At 36.9% G+C, this 13,334-nt stretch overlaps 1 protein-coding gene across 2 annotated transcripts in view; it reads right to left on the bottom strand.

Annotated features, from left to right (window-relative positions):
- arhgef16 (Rho guanine nucleotide exchange factor (GEF) 16) overlaps nt 1-13,334 on the bottom strand; it is a 38,785-nt gene that overhangs the window by 13,193 nt on the left and 12,258 nt on the right. For both annotated transcript variants that reach the window (XM_052108425.1, XM_052108424.1), the window contains exon 6: nt 4,088-4,248. In XM_052108425.1, the coding sequence (XP_051964385.1) occupies nt 4,088-4,248 (161 nt within the window). The remainder of the gene's footprint in view (nt 1-4,087; nt 4,249-13,334) is intronic.

Here is a 13,334-nt window from a genome sequence, read left to right as displayed (position 1 = left end):
TTGAAATCAATGGATATTCTCTGCTTTTGACATCAAAATGTAAACAGACATGCGCACAACACTTGCACTCACTGGCCAAGCCGGTGTTGTGCCAAAATCTGACTGCCCCACAGATTCTTACTCCCTTCTACCTGACTGGCCCTTTCCCCTAAATCCCACCCCTATACAAATTATACAAATTGTCATACCTCTTAAGGTTCATGTGTGCTTCATACACCTGAAGAAGTCATTTATTCATATTTAACTTGGAATCATAATAAAATAGGGATATCATTTCTTTTAAGGCTTTAAAAATTATGAATGACATGAAAAATATTAATTTAAATATAAAAAAATGTCAATCTCTTTTTGGCCAAATGTACTCTTGGTCCATTTTACATTTACACCGTTGTTTTTTGAACCCGGCCAACCTGAAAAGCTAATATTAATAATAATTATAACATTTGTCATTACACAAGCATTAATTGAAATCCTTGTTTATAATTTTGCAGGAGTTTGGTGCGAATCTAAATTCTGAAAACATGACACATTTTATGAAATGTGTGAAAAATATTTTGTATCCAAATGTTTTTCATCAAGTTAGCTAAAAGGCTGCTACATGGTACTTTCAAAGAAATGGTTGATTTTGTAAAGCATCTGACAGGTATCACACCAGCAGGGGGCACAAAAGCATCATGTGATGGGACTTTGCTGCTCCACATCCTGTTTGTGTTGTTGTTTGAGTGCTCTGTCCAACAATTTATAATAAAAGTAAATTATTATGCATGCAGCTTTTATTAGCTCATTTTAATTGATCGACTACATGGAATACTATTTGTACTTTAATTTCATTAAAATGCATTTGTCATACTGCAGGATTTTTTTTTAAGGAAAAAGGTGAGAAAATAAAATGGAAAACTTAATGGTGAATAAATTGAGGACTAGTTACAGGACCTAAGATATACACTGATCAGCCACAACATCAAAACCGACTGACAGGTTAAGTGAATAACTTTTATTATCTTGTTACAATGGCACCTGTTGTCAAGGGGTGGGATATATTAGGCAGCAAGTTAACAATCAGTTCTTGAATTTCATGTGTTGGGAGCAGGAAAAATGGGCGAGCATAAGGATCTGAGTGACTTTGACGAGGGCCAAATTGTGATGGCTAGACAAATGAGATCATAGCATCTCCAAAACAGCAGGTCTTGTGGGGTGTTCCCGGTAAAAAACGTGGTCCAAGGAAGGACAACTGGTGAACCAATGACAGGCTCATTGATCCGTGTGGGGAGTGAATGCTAGCTGTTCCGGTCCAGGTCACACAGAAGAGCTACTGTAGCACAAATTAATTGCCGAAAAACGTAATGCTGGCCATGATAGAAAGGTGTTAGAACACACTGTGCATCGCAGCTTGCTGCGTATGGGGCTGCGTGTCTGCAGACTGGTCAGAGTGCCCATGCTGACCCCTGTCCACCACCAAAAGTTCCTACAATGGGCACGTGAGCATCAGAAATAGACCATGGAACAAAGGAAGAAAGTGGCCTGGTCTGATGAATCATGTTTCTGTTAGATCATGTGGATGGCCATTGTTTATCATATAAACTATGCGTGTGCATAGTTTACCTGGGGAAGAGATGACAGCAGGATGCACCATGGGAAGAAGGCAGACCGGCGTGGGCAGTGTGATGCTCTGGGCAATGTTCTTCTGGGAGTTAATTTGACACGTACCACCTACCTAAAGATTGTTACAGACCACGTATACACCCCTTCATGGCAACAGTATTCCCAGATGGCAGTGGCCTCTTTCAGCAGGATAATTTTCCCTGCCACACTGCAAACATTGTTCAGGAATGGCTGGACTTGGCCTCTTAATTCCTCAGATCTCAATCCGATTGAGCATCTATGGAGGCCCCACCTCGCAATTTACAGGACTTAAAGGATCTGCTGCTAACCTCTTGGTGCCAGATACCACAGGACACCTTCAGAGGTCTTTTTGGAGTCCATGCTTCGATGGGCCAGAGCTGTTGGTGGCACGAGTGGGACCTACAGGATATTAGGCAGGTGGTTTTAATGTTGTGGCTGATCGGTGTACACCTTTGTATTATTTTGACCTAAAATTTTGAAATTGATAGACCAAAAAATAAATATATAATAATAATATTAAAAAAAAGTGTCAAATGTATTGCTTTTATGGGCAAATATCATTAAGGTAATTCAACAATTAGTTTTACACAAGCTAACTGTGAGATAGTGTTCCTCTTTAAGGACCTTTTCAAACAGTGTTGTTTCCCAGCCCTCACGGCAACTCCCAGACTGAAGTCACACTCACTTCCACATTCCAGCTCATTTAGAGCACTCAATTATAAACAAAACCAAACTGGATACTTGACACTAATGGTTCTTTGCTTGACTATATATTGCTGCAACCCCATTCAGTGCTTTTAAATACAGCGGATTCACGCATACACAGTTTCTAGGAAAAAGGTCTAAAGTTTCATTGTAAATGTGTGAAAGACACCGTTTTGGTAAACATGAATCCAGGCTGCGGCAGCCTGCTAATCCAGTTCAACCAGCTTGTTTAAACATGTCCATCGCTGCAGATACTGCAGTCATGCCTGCTGGAAACCTGTCAAATGCATTCACAATCCTGCATCCAGCTCTTGGAACCCACATTAAACCTGGCTCGGAAAGGTGCTGAACCAGTAAATCTGCCATTAAACGATACAGTATAAAACAGTATAGTATTTTCATTATATAGTGGATTTACAGGTGCAATCAAACCATGAAAATCTGGTACATATCAAACAATTATTTAGATATTCCATCTGATAGTAGGAAGAAACAAATAATACATGCTTACATACCAAAAATATATTTGTATAGAGACACTATTAAGAATGTGTACTCCATTTTCTGAGATTAAAAGACAGAAATCATGAGTTTAACAGTATGGCAGTGCTTGTGAGGACATCTCACAAAAAGACAGACAGACTAGTTCGGAGTATTGACGCAGGAAACAGATTAGTACAGTTATATCATTGGGAGAGCCTTTACATTGAGGCTTGAACAATGTAATTAAAGAACTAGGATTTACACACTGCTATACTGCTTCGTATGTGCTTTAGAAGACCTAAAACCCTCATAACTAATCCAGCATGGATTTAGAGGCCTCCCAAATAGTGATAGATGTTTAGATGTTATTTAACTAGTTAGTGGTTGTTCTTTGGTTAGCTAGTTATTTTGTGGTTAGTAAGTTGGGTGGTTGGTTGGTTGGCTTGTTGGTGGTTGGATGTTAGTTAGCTTGTTAGCAGATAGTTGGCAAGTTATTGGTTGGTTGTTAGTTGTCAACTGATTAGTTAGTGGTTGGATAGCTAGATTGGTGGTCGACTGGTTACATGGTTAGTTATTGGTTAGGTGGTAAGATAGTTAGTTGGTCGATTAATTGGTGGTTTGTGGTTGGTTAACTAGACCGTTAGTGGTTGGATGGTTTTTAAATGTTGGTTAGTGTTTGGTTGGTGTTTCATTGGTTAGCTAGCTAATTAGTGGTTGTTTTGTTAGCTGGTTAAGCCTTGTTTATTTAGACTAACTTTCGAATGGCTGGTCGGCTGATTAGTTAGCTGTTAGTTGGTTGATGTTTTTTTAGTTATTGGTTGGTTAGTTAGTTAGTGATTGGTTAGCTAGTTAATTAGTGTTTAATTGGTCAGGGTTAGGTAGATCTACTAACAGCTTGATTAATGCTTAGTGTATTTTAAATAAAATTGTGTAAAATAAGTGTTACATTTCAGAAATACAATTTATCGGACACAATGCTCTAGATCTTAGCATCAGTTTTGACCATTGAAAACCCATATTCGTTGGCCAATCCTACCAACTTCAGAAACCTCCTTTAAAATAAGTTTTCCAAACTTCATAAAATCATTTCAAGGCTATCTTTAGTGACATTAGCCAGGTTAATGAATCTGCCAATATTTTTAGATTAGCAGCATCGTCTGATAACTGATGTCAGCATGAGTATTGCCAACTGAAAAACACAGATCAGTCAACCATTAGCCATCACATAATGATCTATATTCAATTTCAATAACTTTACAGGATGTTAGTTTAGTACCGTTTGCTGACGTCCAGGATGACAGATATGTTGGAGAAGAGGTGATGGTGTTCAGTTACATTCATGGTCTTCCTCAAAGCTGAACTGTCTTTAAAATGACGCACCAGGATGCTCAGACTGTGCTGGTAGGAAAATTCTGATGTGAGGATTTCAAAGATGGCCTGCAAAAATACAAAGATTTGATTTGTAAGGTTCAAGCAGTTGTAAAGTTCTCTATAGATACATGTATCAGATAAAAGAATTGGACTTTGTTTCCTTTACAATAAGAGTCTTCCCAACTGTGCATTTTAAGTAGAAGTCGACCGATAGTGGATTTTGCAGATACCAAGATCTAAGGTGGTGAGAGGCTGAGAACCGATTAATCGGCCGAAAGTTTTCAAAATCGATTCTTAGAATTAAACATTTATATTCTTTCCTTACTATAGGAGCAAGGCAATCAGTCCAAAATGAAAATATGCCCCAGATGCAGTTAATTGTTTGACCAAAATCCCGATAATAACCAGAAAAAATGAAACTTTTGTGCATAACGTGGGACTTTAAGTATAAACAAGCCTGAAACACATTAGGGACACTTATTTTGAAATGCTGAAAAAAATATTGGCAACTATCGGCATAGATTTTTGCCAATAACTGATCATTCCGAAAGGCAACTATTGGCAATGATTAATTGATAAAAACAATATATCTGTATCCAGCCATGGCCAAAAGTATTGGCAGTGACATAAATTTTGTGTTTCGCAAAGTTTTCTGCCTCAGTTGTTGTGGTATTGATTCACATCGTTTCTAGATTATTGTGTAGAGTGATCAGATGAGATACATTTTCAGGCTGCATGCTAGCAGCAAAAAAAAATGAACTTTATCACAAAAACCCAAATTTCACTGTTTTTTGGCCCTGGCACAAAATGACCAGCTAACATCGTTTCACTAATCATATCAGCAGCACCTGGGAAAGTGTGAACGAATACTATCATTCTGATTGGATTATAAGAGCAGACTGATTGCTATAAAAGGAGGGAAGATGTGCTTCCAATCATTGTGATCTTATTAGCAATGGTTACCTCTAAAGAAAGACGTGCAGCCATCATTGCTTTGCATCAAAATGGCCTCACATGCAGAAATTGCTGCAAAGAATATTGCACCTGTAAAGAACCATTTACCGGATCATCAAGAACTTCAAGGAGAGAGGTTCAACTGCAGTGAAGAAGGCTTCAGGACATCCCAGAGTGTCTAGCAAACACCAGGACTGTCTCCTCCTGAGGAGTCAGCTACGGAATCGAGTCACCAGCAGTGCAGAGCTTGCTCAATGTTGGCGGCAGGTTGGTGTGAGTGCATCTGCACACTCAGTGAGGCGAAGACTTTTGCCCGGTGTCAAGAAGGGCAGCAAAGAAGCCACTTCTCTCCAAGAAAAACATCAAGGACAGACTGAAATTTTGCAGGAAGTACAAGGATTGGACAGCAGAAGACAAAGATATGCAAAATATTATATGCGAAGATATTTTCTTTGATGAAGCCCCCTTCCATCTGTTTGGGACATCTGGAAAATCGATAGTCCGGAGAAGAAAAGGTGAATGCTACCATGAATCCGGTGTTGTGCCAACAGTGAAGCATCCTGAGGCCATCCATGTATGGGGTTGCTTTTCATCCAAGGGAGTGGACTCTCACAATTCTGCCCAAAAACACTGCCAGAAATAAAGAATGGTATCAAAACGTCCTGCAAGAGCAACTTCTCCCAAAGATCCAGGAGCAATTTGGTGATGATCCGTGCATTTTCCAGCATGATGGTGCACCATGTCACAAGGCAAGAGTGATAATGAAGTGGCTCGGAGATCATTACATTGAAATTTTGTATCCGTGGCCAGGAAACTCCCCGTATCTTAATCCCATTGAGAACCTGTGGTCAATCCTCAAAATGCGAGTGGACAAGCAGAAGCCCAGAAATTATGATCAACTCCGAGCACTAATAAGTCAAGAATGGATCACCATCATTCAGGATTTGGCCCAGAAGCTGATATCCAGCATGCCAGAGGGAATTGCAGAGGTTATGAAGAATAAGGGTCAACACTGTAAATATTGACTCTTTGCATAAATTGAATGTTTTTGACAATAAAAGCCTTTAAAACGCTTCTCATTGTTTTCCAGTATACAATAGAAACATGTTAAAAAAAAATAAATACACAAAATGTATGTCACTGCCAATACATTTGGCCAAGACTGTACATCTAATTTTTAGGCCATTTAAATCTGCAAAATAGTGGTACTTGTATAGTGAGCAGTGCTTTGAGCTCATAATAATTACATTACAGATTCATTCCTAAGTAGAACTGATCTGTGAACCTCATAGTTACAAAGAGAACCTTCAGTACATACCACCAATGTACTGGTTCTTTAAAAAACCCCAAGCCAATACACAGATCTGAAGAACCTAATGCAAGGTCAGGAACCTTTCACTCTTTCCAAATAACCCTTTATAGCCATAAATGGTAGAAGATACAAAATAGGTTTATTTGTTGAATATAAGGTGCTACAAAGAACCATTGAATTACCTGTATTTTTAAGAGTAACCTCAAACTTAGAGCAACTCTCCCCATGCATTCACTGTACATCATTACTGCTAATACATCTGCTAAATGACATTCAGTTAGTATTGCAGCAGTGCATACACAGATACATAACAGTTTTGTTAACCGCACTTGTTCAAATATTAATATAAAGACTGCACAGATGTAAAGAAAATATTTCTTTATCACTGTGTGGGAACAAGTGTGTCTATATTTGTTCAAGAGTTAAGAATGTGCTTAAGTGCTAAGAAAGGAATTAAATTTACTAATGCTTAGGGTTGGTAATCTGAACAAATCCCAAGTATTACATTTCTGCATGTAACTCTTCCTATGATTGATTCTTCAAATCATGTAGTTTGTTGAGAAGAGGTGTGCTATTACTTTGCTGTCAGACTGTCAATTTTGGCTTGGCAGACGATCAAATGGGTGAAATAATCCCAAAGATTTACATTGAAGGAGGGATCCGAGCCATGTCTAAAGACCAGAATATCATGGAGACTTGGGGGTGGACTATTTTGACTTGAACATCAATAAAGTATTACTAAATGTTTAATACTACATATTTATCAGGGCCTGGGTAACTCAGAGATTACTGACGCTGACTACCACCCCTGGAGTCGCGAGTTCGAATACAGGGTGTGCTGAGTGACTCCAGCCAGGTCTCCTAAGCAACCAAATTGGCACGGTTGCTAGGGAGGGTAGAGTCACATGGGGTAACCTCCTCGTGGTCGCGATTAGTGGTTCTCGCTCTCAATGGTGCATGTTGTGGTAAGTTGTGTGTGGATCGAGGAGAGTATCATGAGCCTCCACATGTGGAGTCTCTATTGTGTCATGCACAAAGTGATAAGATGTGCGGATTGACGGTCTCAAAAGCGGAGGCAACTGAGACTTGTCCACCCGGATTGAGGTGAGATACCGAGCCACCACGAGGACCTACTAAGTAGTGGGATTTGGGAATCCAAATTGGGAGAAAAGGGGATCAAAAAATGTAAAAAATAAAAATACTAGAATACCCAAAAAACACAAAGTATAAAATACTTACAGTATAATAGTAAGATATCCTTATAATATTCATACAAATATTCATTTTAATCAGGGGATATAATATAACAATAATAATAATAACTGGCTTTCACTGTTTCTATCCTGAAAAGACACAAGTAAGTGTGAGTAAATCCGGTTTCATAGGACAAGCGATGCAGTTGCTGGCACAAACATGCCTGAAAAGCTTTAGAAATGAATGGACTTTCTATGAAAATCCACAATACAGCCTCTTTTAAAGCAGCAGGTGAAACGATTGAGCAGGTAGGAGTCAGATGTCAAGGTGTGTCTGTGTGGAGTGTGTACAAGGTAGACTTTAGTGTTTACACAGCTGTGTAACCGCACTTCACTTCCTACTGCCAGTCTGACAGAGCAGCCACAAAATTTATTTGGACACTTTAGTCACAATTAATGTCTGAATGTCATTGCGTTAGATAACCTACAGAGAAACTATTCTAGAGCTTTTATTAGAACTTCATACTTCTGGGCCATTTTTTCAATGACTTTTAATCTACTGGTATTGCAGTGATTTTAAGTGGATTTTAAGCAAAGTAACCACAGGTGTAGCTCAGCACATTAACTATGGACATGTTCCATTAACACATGTTAATCAGAAAGTGTCCAAACACTTTTTTGATTAATTTTGAACAATACATCTGTGGTTTATGATTCCAAACCAATTAAACTTTTTTTTGTGAAATGTTTTGCTTGAAAAATTTGCTTTTGTTCTTTAAAATAAATGCTACTTGCTTTGATATTGATTGTTTTTATCTAAATGACAATACATTCATACATTTAAGTGTGACTTAAATGTATAGTTCACCCAAAAATTTAAATTCTCTCATCATTTACTCACCCTCATGTCATCCCAGATGTGTATAACTTTCTTTCTTCAGCAGAACACAAACAAAGATTTTTAGCAGAATATCTCAGCTCTGTAGGTCCATACAATGCAAGTGAATGGTGATCAGACATTTGTAGCTCGAAAAAATTACATAAAGGAAACAGAAGTAATCTATGACTCCAGTGTTTAAATCCATATAATAAGTGTGGGTGAGAACAGTCAGTTTGTTTACACTAATTCTCCACTTTCAGTTTTACATCTGAAAATCACATGTGGTGCCTATTTAGTTTAAATTTCTCATCTGAAAAGTTAAAAGGTAAAGTGGAGATTTAGAGTAAAAAAAGACAAATGTTGTTCTGTTTCTCACCCACACACATTATATTGCTTCTGAAGATATGGATTTAAGTCTTAAAGATTACTTCTACAGTACGTTTCTTTTGTGTGATTTTTGGAGCTACAACATTCTGGTCACCATTCACTTGAATTGTTTAGACATACAGAGCTGAAATATGTTTTCTAAAAATCTTCGTTTGTGTTCTGTTGAAGTCAGTCATACACATCTGGGATGCATGAGGGTGAGTAAATGATGAGAGAATTTAAATTTTTGGGTGAACTATACCTTTAAGCTTCCCAACACTATTTGGGGCCACTATATACATGGGTGTTTCTTTAACTTTAGCCACTTTCATGTCCCAGGGGTAGATTTTTATTAAAACAAACAGACTTCAACTTTTGTTTTGTTATATGAAGGTTACATTATAAATGACTAAGAAACTTCTTACAAGGCCTTTCTCATTTATTTTTGGTACTTTTAAAATGCCTTTTACGTACATATTTGACTTTTTCCATCTTTAACCCCAGACCCAGACTTTCAATATTAAACTATGGGAATCATTATAAAAATTTGAATTATTACATGTTTAAAACTATGATCATCTAAACAAAGTAGAGTGAAATGAACAAACCATTTAAATGGGGAAGTTCTGGTACCATTTTTGTGAGAACGAGTACAAGTAACGGTACTTCATTTTTGGTACTCGGGTCCTATACCTGTTTTTTGTTTTGTTTTTGTTTTTTCTAAACTCCAAATCAACAGTTTATTTCAATTTTATGATGTGCCTATTAAATGGTGTTTAAATAAATAAATTAAAACTTTAATCAAATGAAAATGTAAATACATTTTCAACATAATATTGTAGTATTATCATTATCAAATTAAGTGCTTATATAGTGAACCTCACAGCACAATCCAAAATACAACCTTAGTGTTATAGTTTGTCAAATAAAGTGCTGCATAACAGAGCATCACAGATGTTAGATACTGCTTACAGTGCATTCCTAAAATATTCAGACCCCTTAATTTTGTTATGTTGCAGCCGTATGCTAAAATGCTTAAAATATTTTTTCCCCACATCAATCTACACTCCATCCCCATAATGACAAAGCAAAAACCAGACGGTTGCTGAGGTTAGAGTCACATGAGGTAACCTCCTCGTGGTCGCGATTAGTGGTTCTCGTTCTCAATGGGGTTAAGTTGAGCATGGATCGCGGAGAATAGGATGAGCTTCCACATGCTGGGAGTCTCCAGTGTCATGCACAACTAGCCACATGATAAGATGCATGGATTGATGGTCTCAGAAGTTGAGGCAACTGAGATTTGTCCTCTGCCACCTGAATTGAGGCGAGTAACTGTGCCACCACGAGGACCTAATAATTAGTGGGAATTGGGCATTCCAAATTGGGTAGAAAAGGGGATAAAATAAAAATAATATAACAAAGAAAAAAAAAAAAAAAAGACACATCACACTGACATACGCCAATCAGCCACAACATTAAAACCACCTGCCTAATATTGTGTAGGGCTCTCTCGTGAAACAGTGCCAACCCGCATCTCAGAATAGCATTCAGAGATGATATTCTTCTCATCACAGTTGCATAGGGCGGTTATCTGAGTTACCATAGACTGTCAGTTTGAACCAGTCTGGACATTCACTGTTGACTTCTCTCATCAAAAAGGCATTTCCGTCCACAGAACTGCCCCTCACTGGATGTTTTTTGTTTTTGGCACCATTCAGATTAAATTCTAATGACTGTAGTGCATGAAAATCCCAGGAGATGAGCAGGCACAGAAATACTCAAACCAGCCCATTCTTAAGAATTATGGAGGCCACTGTGCTTTTGGGAATTTTCAATGCTTCTGAAATGTTTTTGTAGCTTTCCCCAGATCTGTGCCTTGACACAATCCTGTCTCTGAGCTCTGCTGGCAGTTCCTTTAACCTCATGGCTTGGTTTTTGCTCTGATATGCATTTTCAGCCGAGACACCTTATTACAGCTTATGACAGCTGCGTGACTTTCTAAATCAGGTCCAAACAAATGAATTTCCAACATGTGGACGCCAATCAAATTGTAGAAACATCTCAAAGATGATCAAGAGAAATGGGATGCACCTGAGCCAAGTTTCAAGTGTCCTAGCAAAGGGTCTTAATACATATGTCAATGTGATATTTCAGTTTTTTCAATTTATTAAATTCACAGTTATCAAAAATCTGGTTTTTGCCTTGTCATTATGGGATATGGAGTGTAGATTGATGTGAATTTTTAAGCATTTTAACAAGGCTGCAACATAATAAAATGTGAAAAAATGAAGGGGTCTGAATTATTATTATTAGTAGTAGTAGTAGCAGTAGTAGTGAATATTACATAACTTTACAGTAGTGATATATTTCTGTCATACTTTTTTCTATAAATGTATCTTTAATTTTGATGGAGCTTTCTTTTTGAAGTGTTTGTGTTGTTTAGACCAAGGAACTCTGACCTTATTACAGCAGATTCCAAATCAGGAAAAGCCGGTCACGAAGTGACTCAAAGTGATTACTAAACCGCAAAATGCTGCCATATAATTAAATAAGTATGTGCGCTGTACAGTATGTGCCTCAAGCTACAATGTGAATTTGCCATTTGTTTACTGTAATTTGCTACAAACAGAGTGTACGATGCTCATGACGGTGTTTTCCCTTTATGAGCCATGGAGGAGTTTAAAAAAAAAGGTATGAGCAGCTGGTGTCAGCACAACGCTGTCTCCACACATTCACAAGTGCTCACATTTGAATTACATGCAAACTATACAGTATATTTATCTCATTACATTTTTATGGTTAAATAATCTCACTAGGACACAAACTACCAGTCAAAACCTTTGAAACACTTCACTGAAATGTTTCTCATGATCTTAAAAATCTTATGATCTGAAGGCATATGCTTAAATGTTTGAAATTAGTTTTGTAGACAAAAATATAATTGTGCAACCATATTAATTTATTTCATTATAAAACTAAAATTTTATTACAAAAAAGTTTTTGAAATTGATGACTTGGACCAAATAATAAAGAAAAGACAATTAGTGCCCAACATAGATAGGAATATCTTCAATACTGTTTAAAAAGCATCCCAGGGTGATAACACAAGAAGTTGATTGAGAAAATGTTAAGAGTAGTCACCCTTTGCCAAATTCTAGGCAAAGGGTGACTACTTTGAAGATGCTAAAATATAACATATTTTTTATTTATTTTTGGTTTTGTTTAGTCACAACATAATTCCCATAGTTCCATTTATGTTATTCCATAGTTAAGATGACTTAATTATTATTATTATTATTATTATTATTATTATTATTATTTCACAGTTTAGAATAATAGTAAAGAATGAGTGCATTTCAAAACTTTTGACCAGTAGTGTAACTTGATTTTAATTTGTGGGCTGAATGTTTAAATAATGACAGTCATATGTCAGATGATATAGATTTTTGGTGTCAGAGCATTTGTACCAGTACATGAGAAGTGTTGAGCAAGTTACTCTAAAAAGTAATTAATTACTAACTACATGTTCTACAGTGTAATTAGATTACTGTACTAATTACTTTCTAAAACCCTTATCAACCTCAACCCTTTAACAGGGTAGCATTAAATTAGAAAACAATTGTAACACTAGACGTTAAATTTCGATTTTAAATTCACTATTGTTTGTATAATTTGCACTATTGTATGTTCTATATTTTTTTTTTAATTATGACCGTTCCAATTTTGTAGCATAATTTCCACCACAGAATTGTTTTTCAAAAAAGTTACCTTGTTAACCAAGTCAAAAAAAGTGTCGGTAAAGAGTTTGTTGAAGAACGATGACAAAGGGTAATTCATTCAGGCGAGATCTCGTGTAAACAATGGCGAATATATCAATATTTCTCAGATTTATCACTTTTATGGACAAAAAGTGTCCATATTGGATGTTTTTCAATGAACGCTTGTCATGGACAATTGACCCAAGTGTGTTGAACTGGATTCATCTGGCAATCGTGTTTTCATAACAAAGGTATGAAGTCCCGTTTTGATATTGCATGTTTTCATTTGTACTCCTGACACTCGTACTCGTTTCTGGAGCATTGCTATCGTAAAACAGAGATTGGATATCAATGTTGAACCCTTAGACCTTTGAAAAGATGTATAATTTGTTAATATAAATTACATTTATAGATGGTAAAATATATATTAAATGTAAGCAGAGTGACGTCACCACCGCTTGCGGGGATTGCGTATCAACAGTTTAAAGGGTAACTAAACCCTAAACCAACTTTTTTTAGTTAATGATCTGTAAGCATGGGGCTTTATTAGTACTGGTCATTGATTCAAGTAATTTTTTTGACATTTGTGTATAAAGTGTTTTAATTCTACAATATATGGTGTAAAAACGTCTGAGTGCTGCCCTCTTCAGGTTGAACGGTGGCTACTGCAGTTGAATTTTCCTATTGGC

The sequence above is a fragment of the Xyrauchen texanus genome, chromosome 37, assembly GCF_025860055.1.
Source record: "Xyrauchen texanus isolate HMW12.3.18 chromosome 37, RBS_HiC_50CHRs, whole genome shotgun sequence".
NCBI classification, from domain to species: domain Eukaryota; kingdom Metazoa; phylum Chordata; class Actinopteri; order Cypriniformes; family Catostomidae; genus Xyrauchen; species Xyrauchen texanus.
Note: the sequence above shows the minus strand (reverse complement) of the source record. Positions and strands in the feature narration are given on the sequence as shown.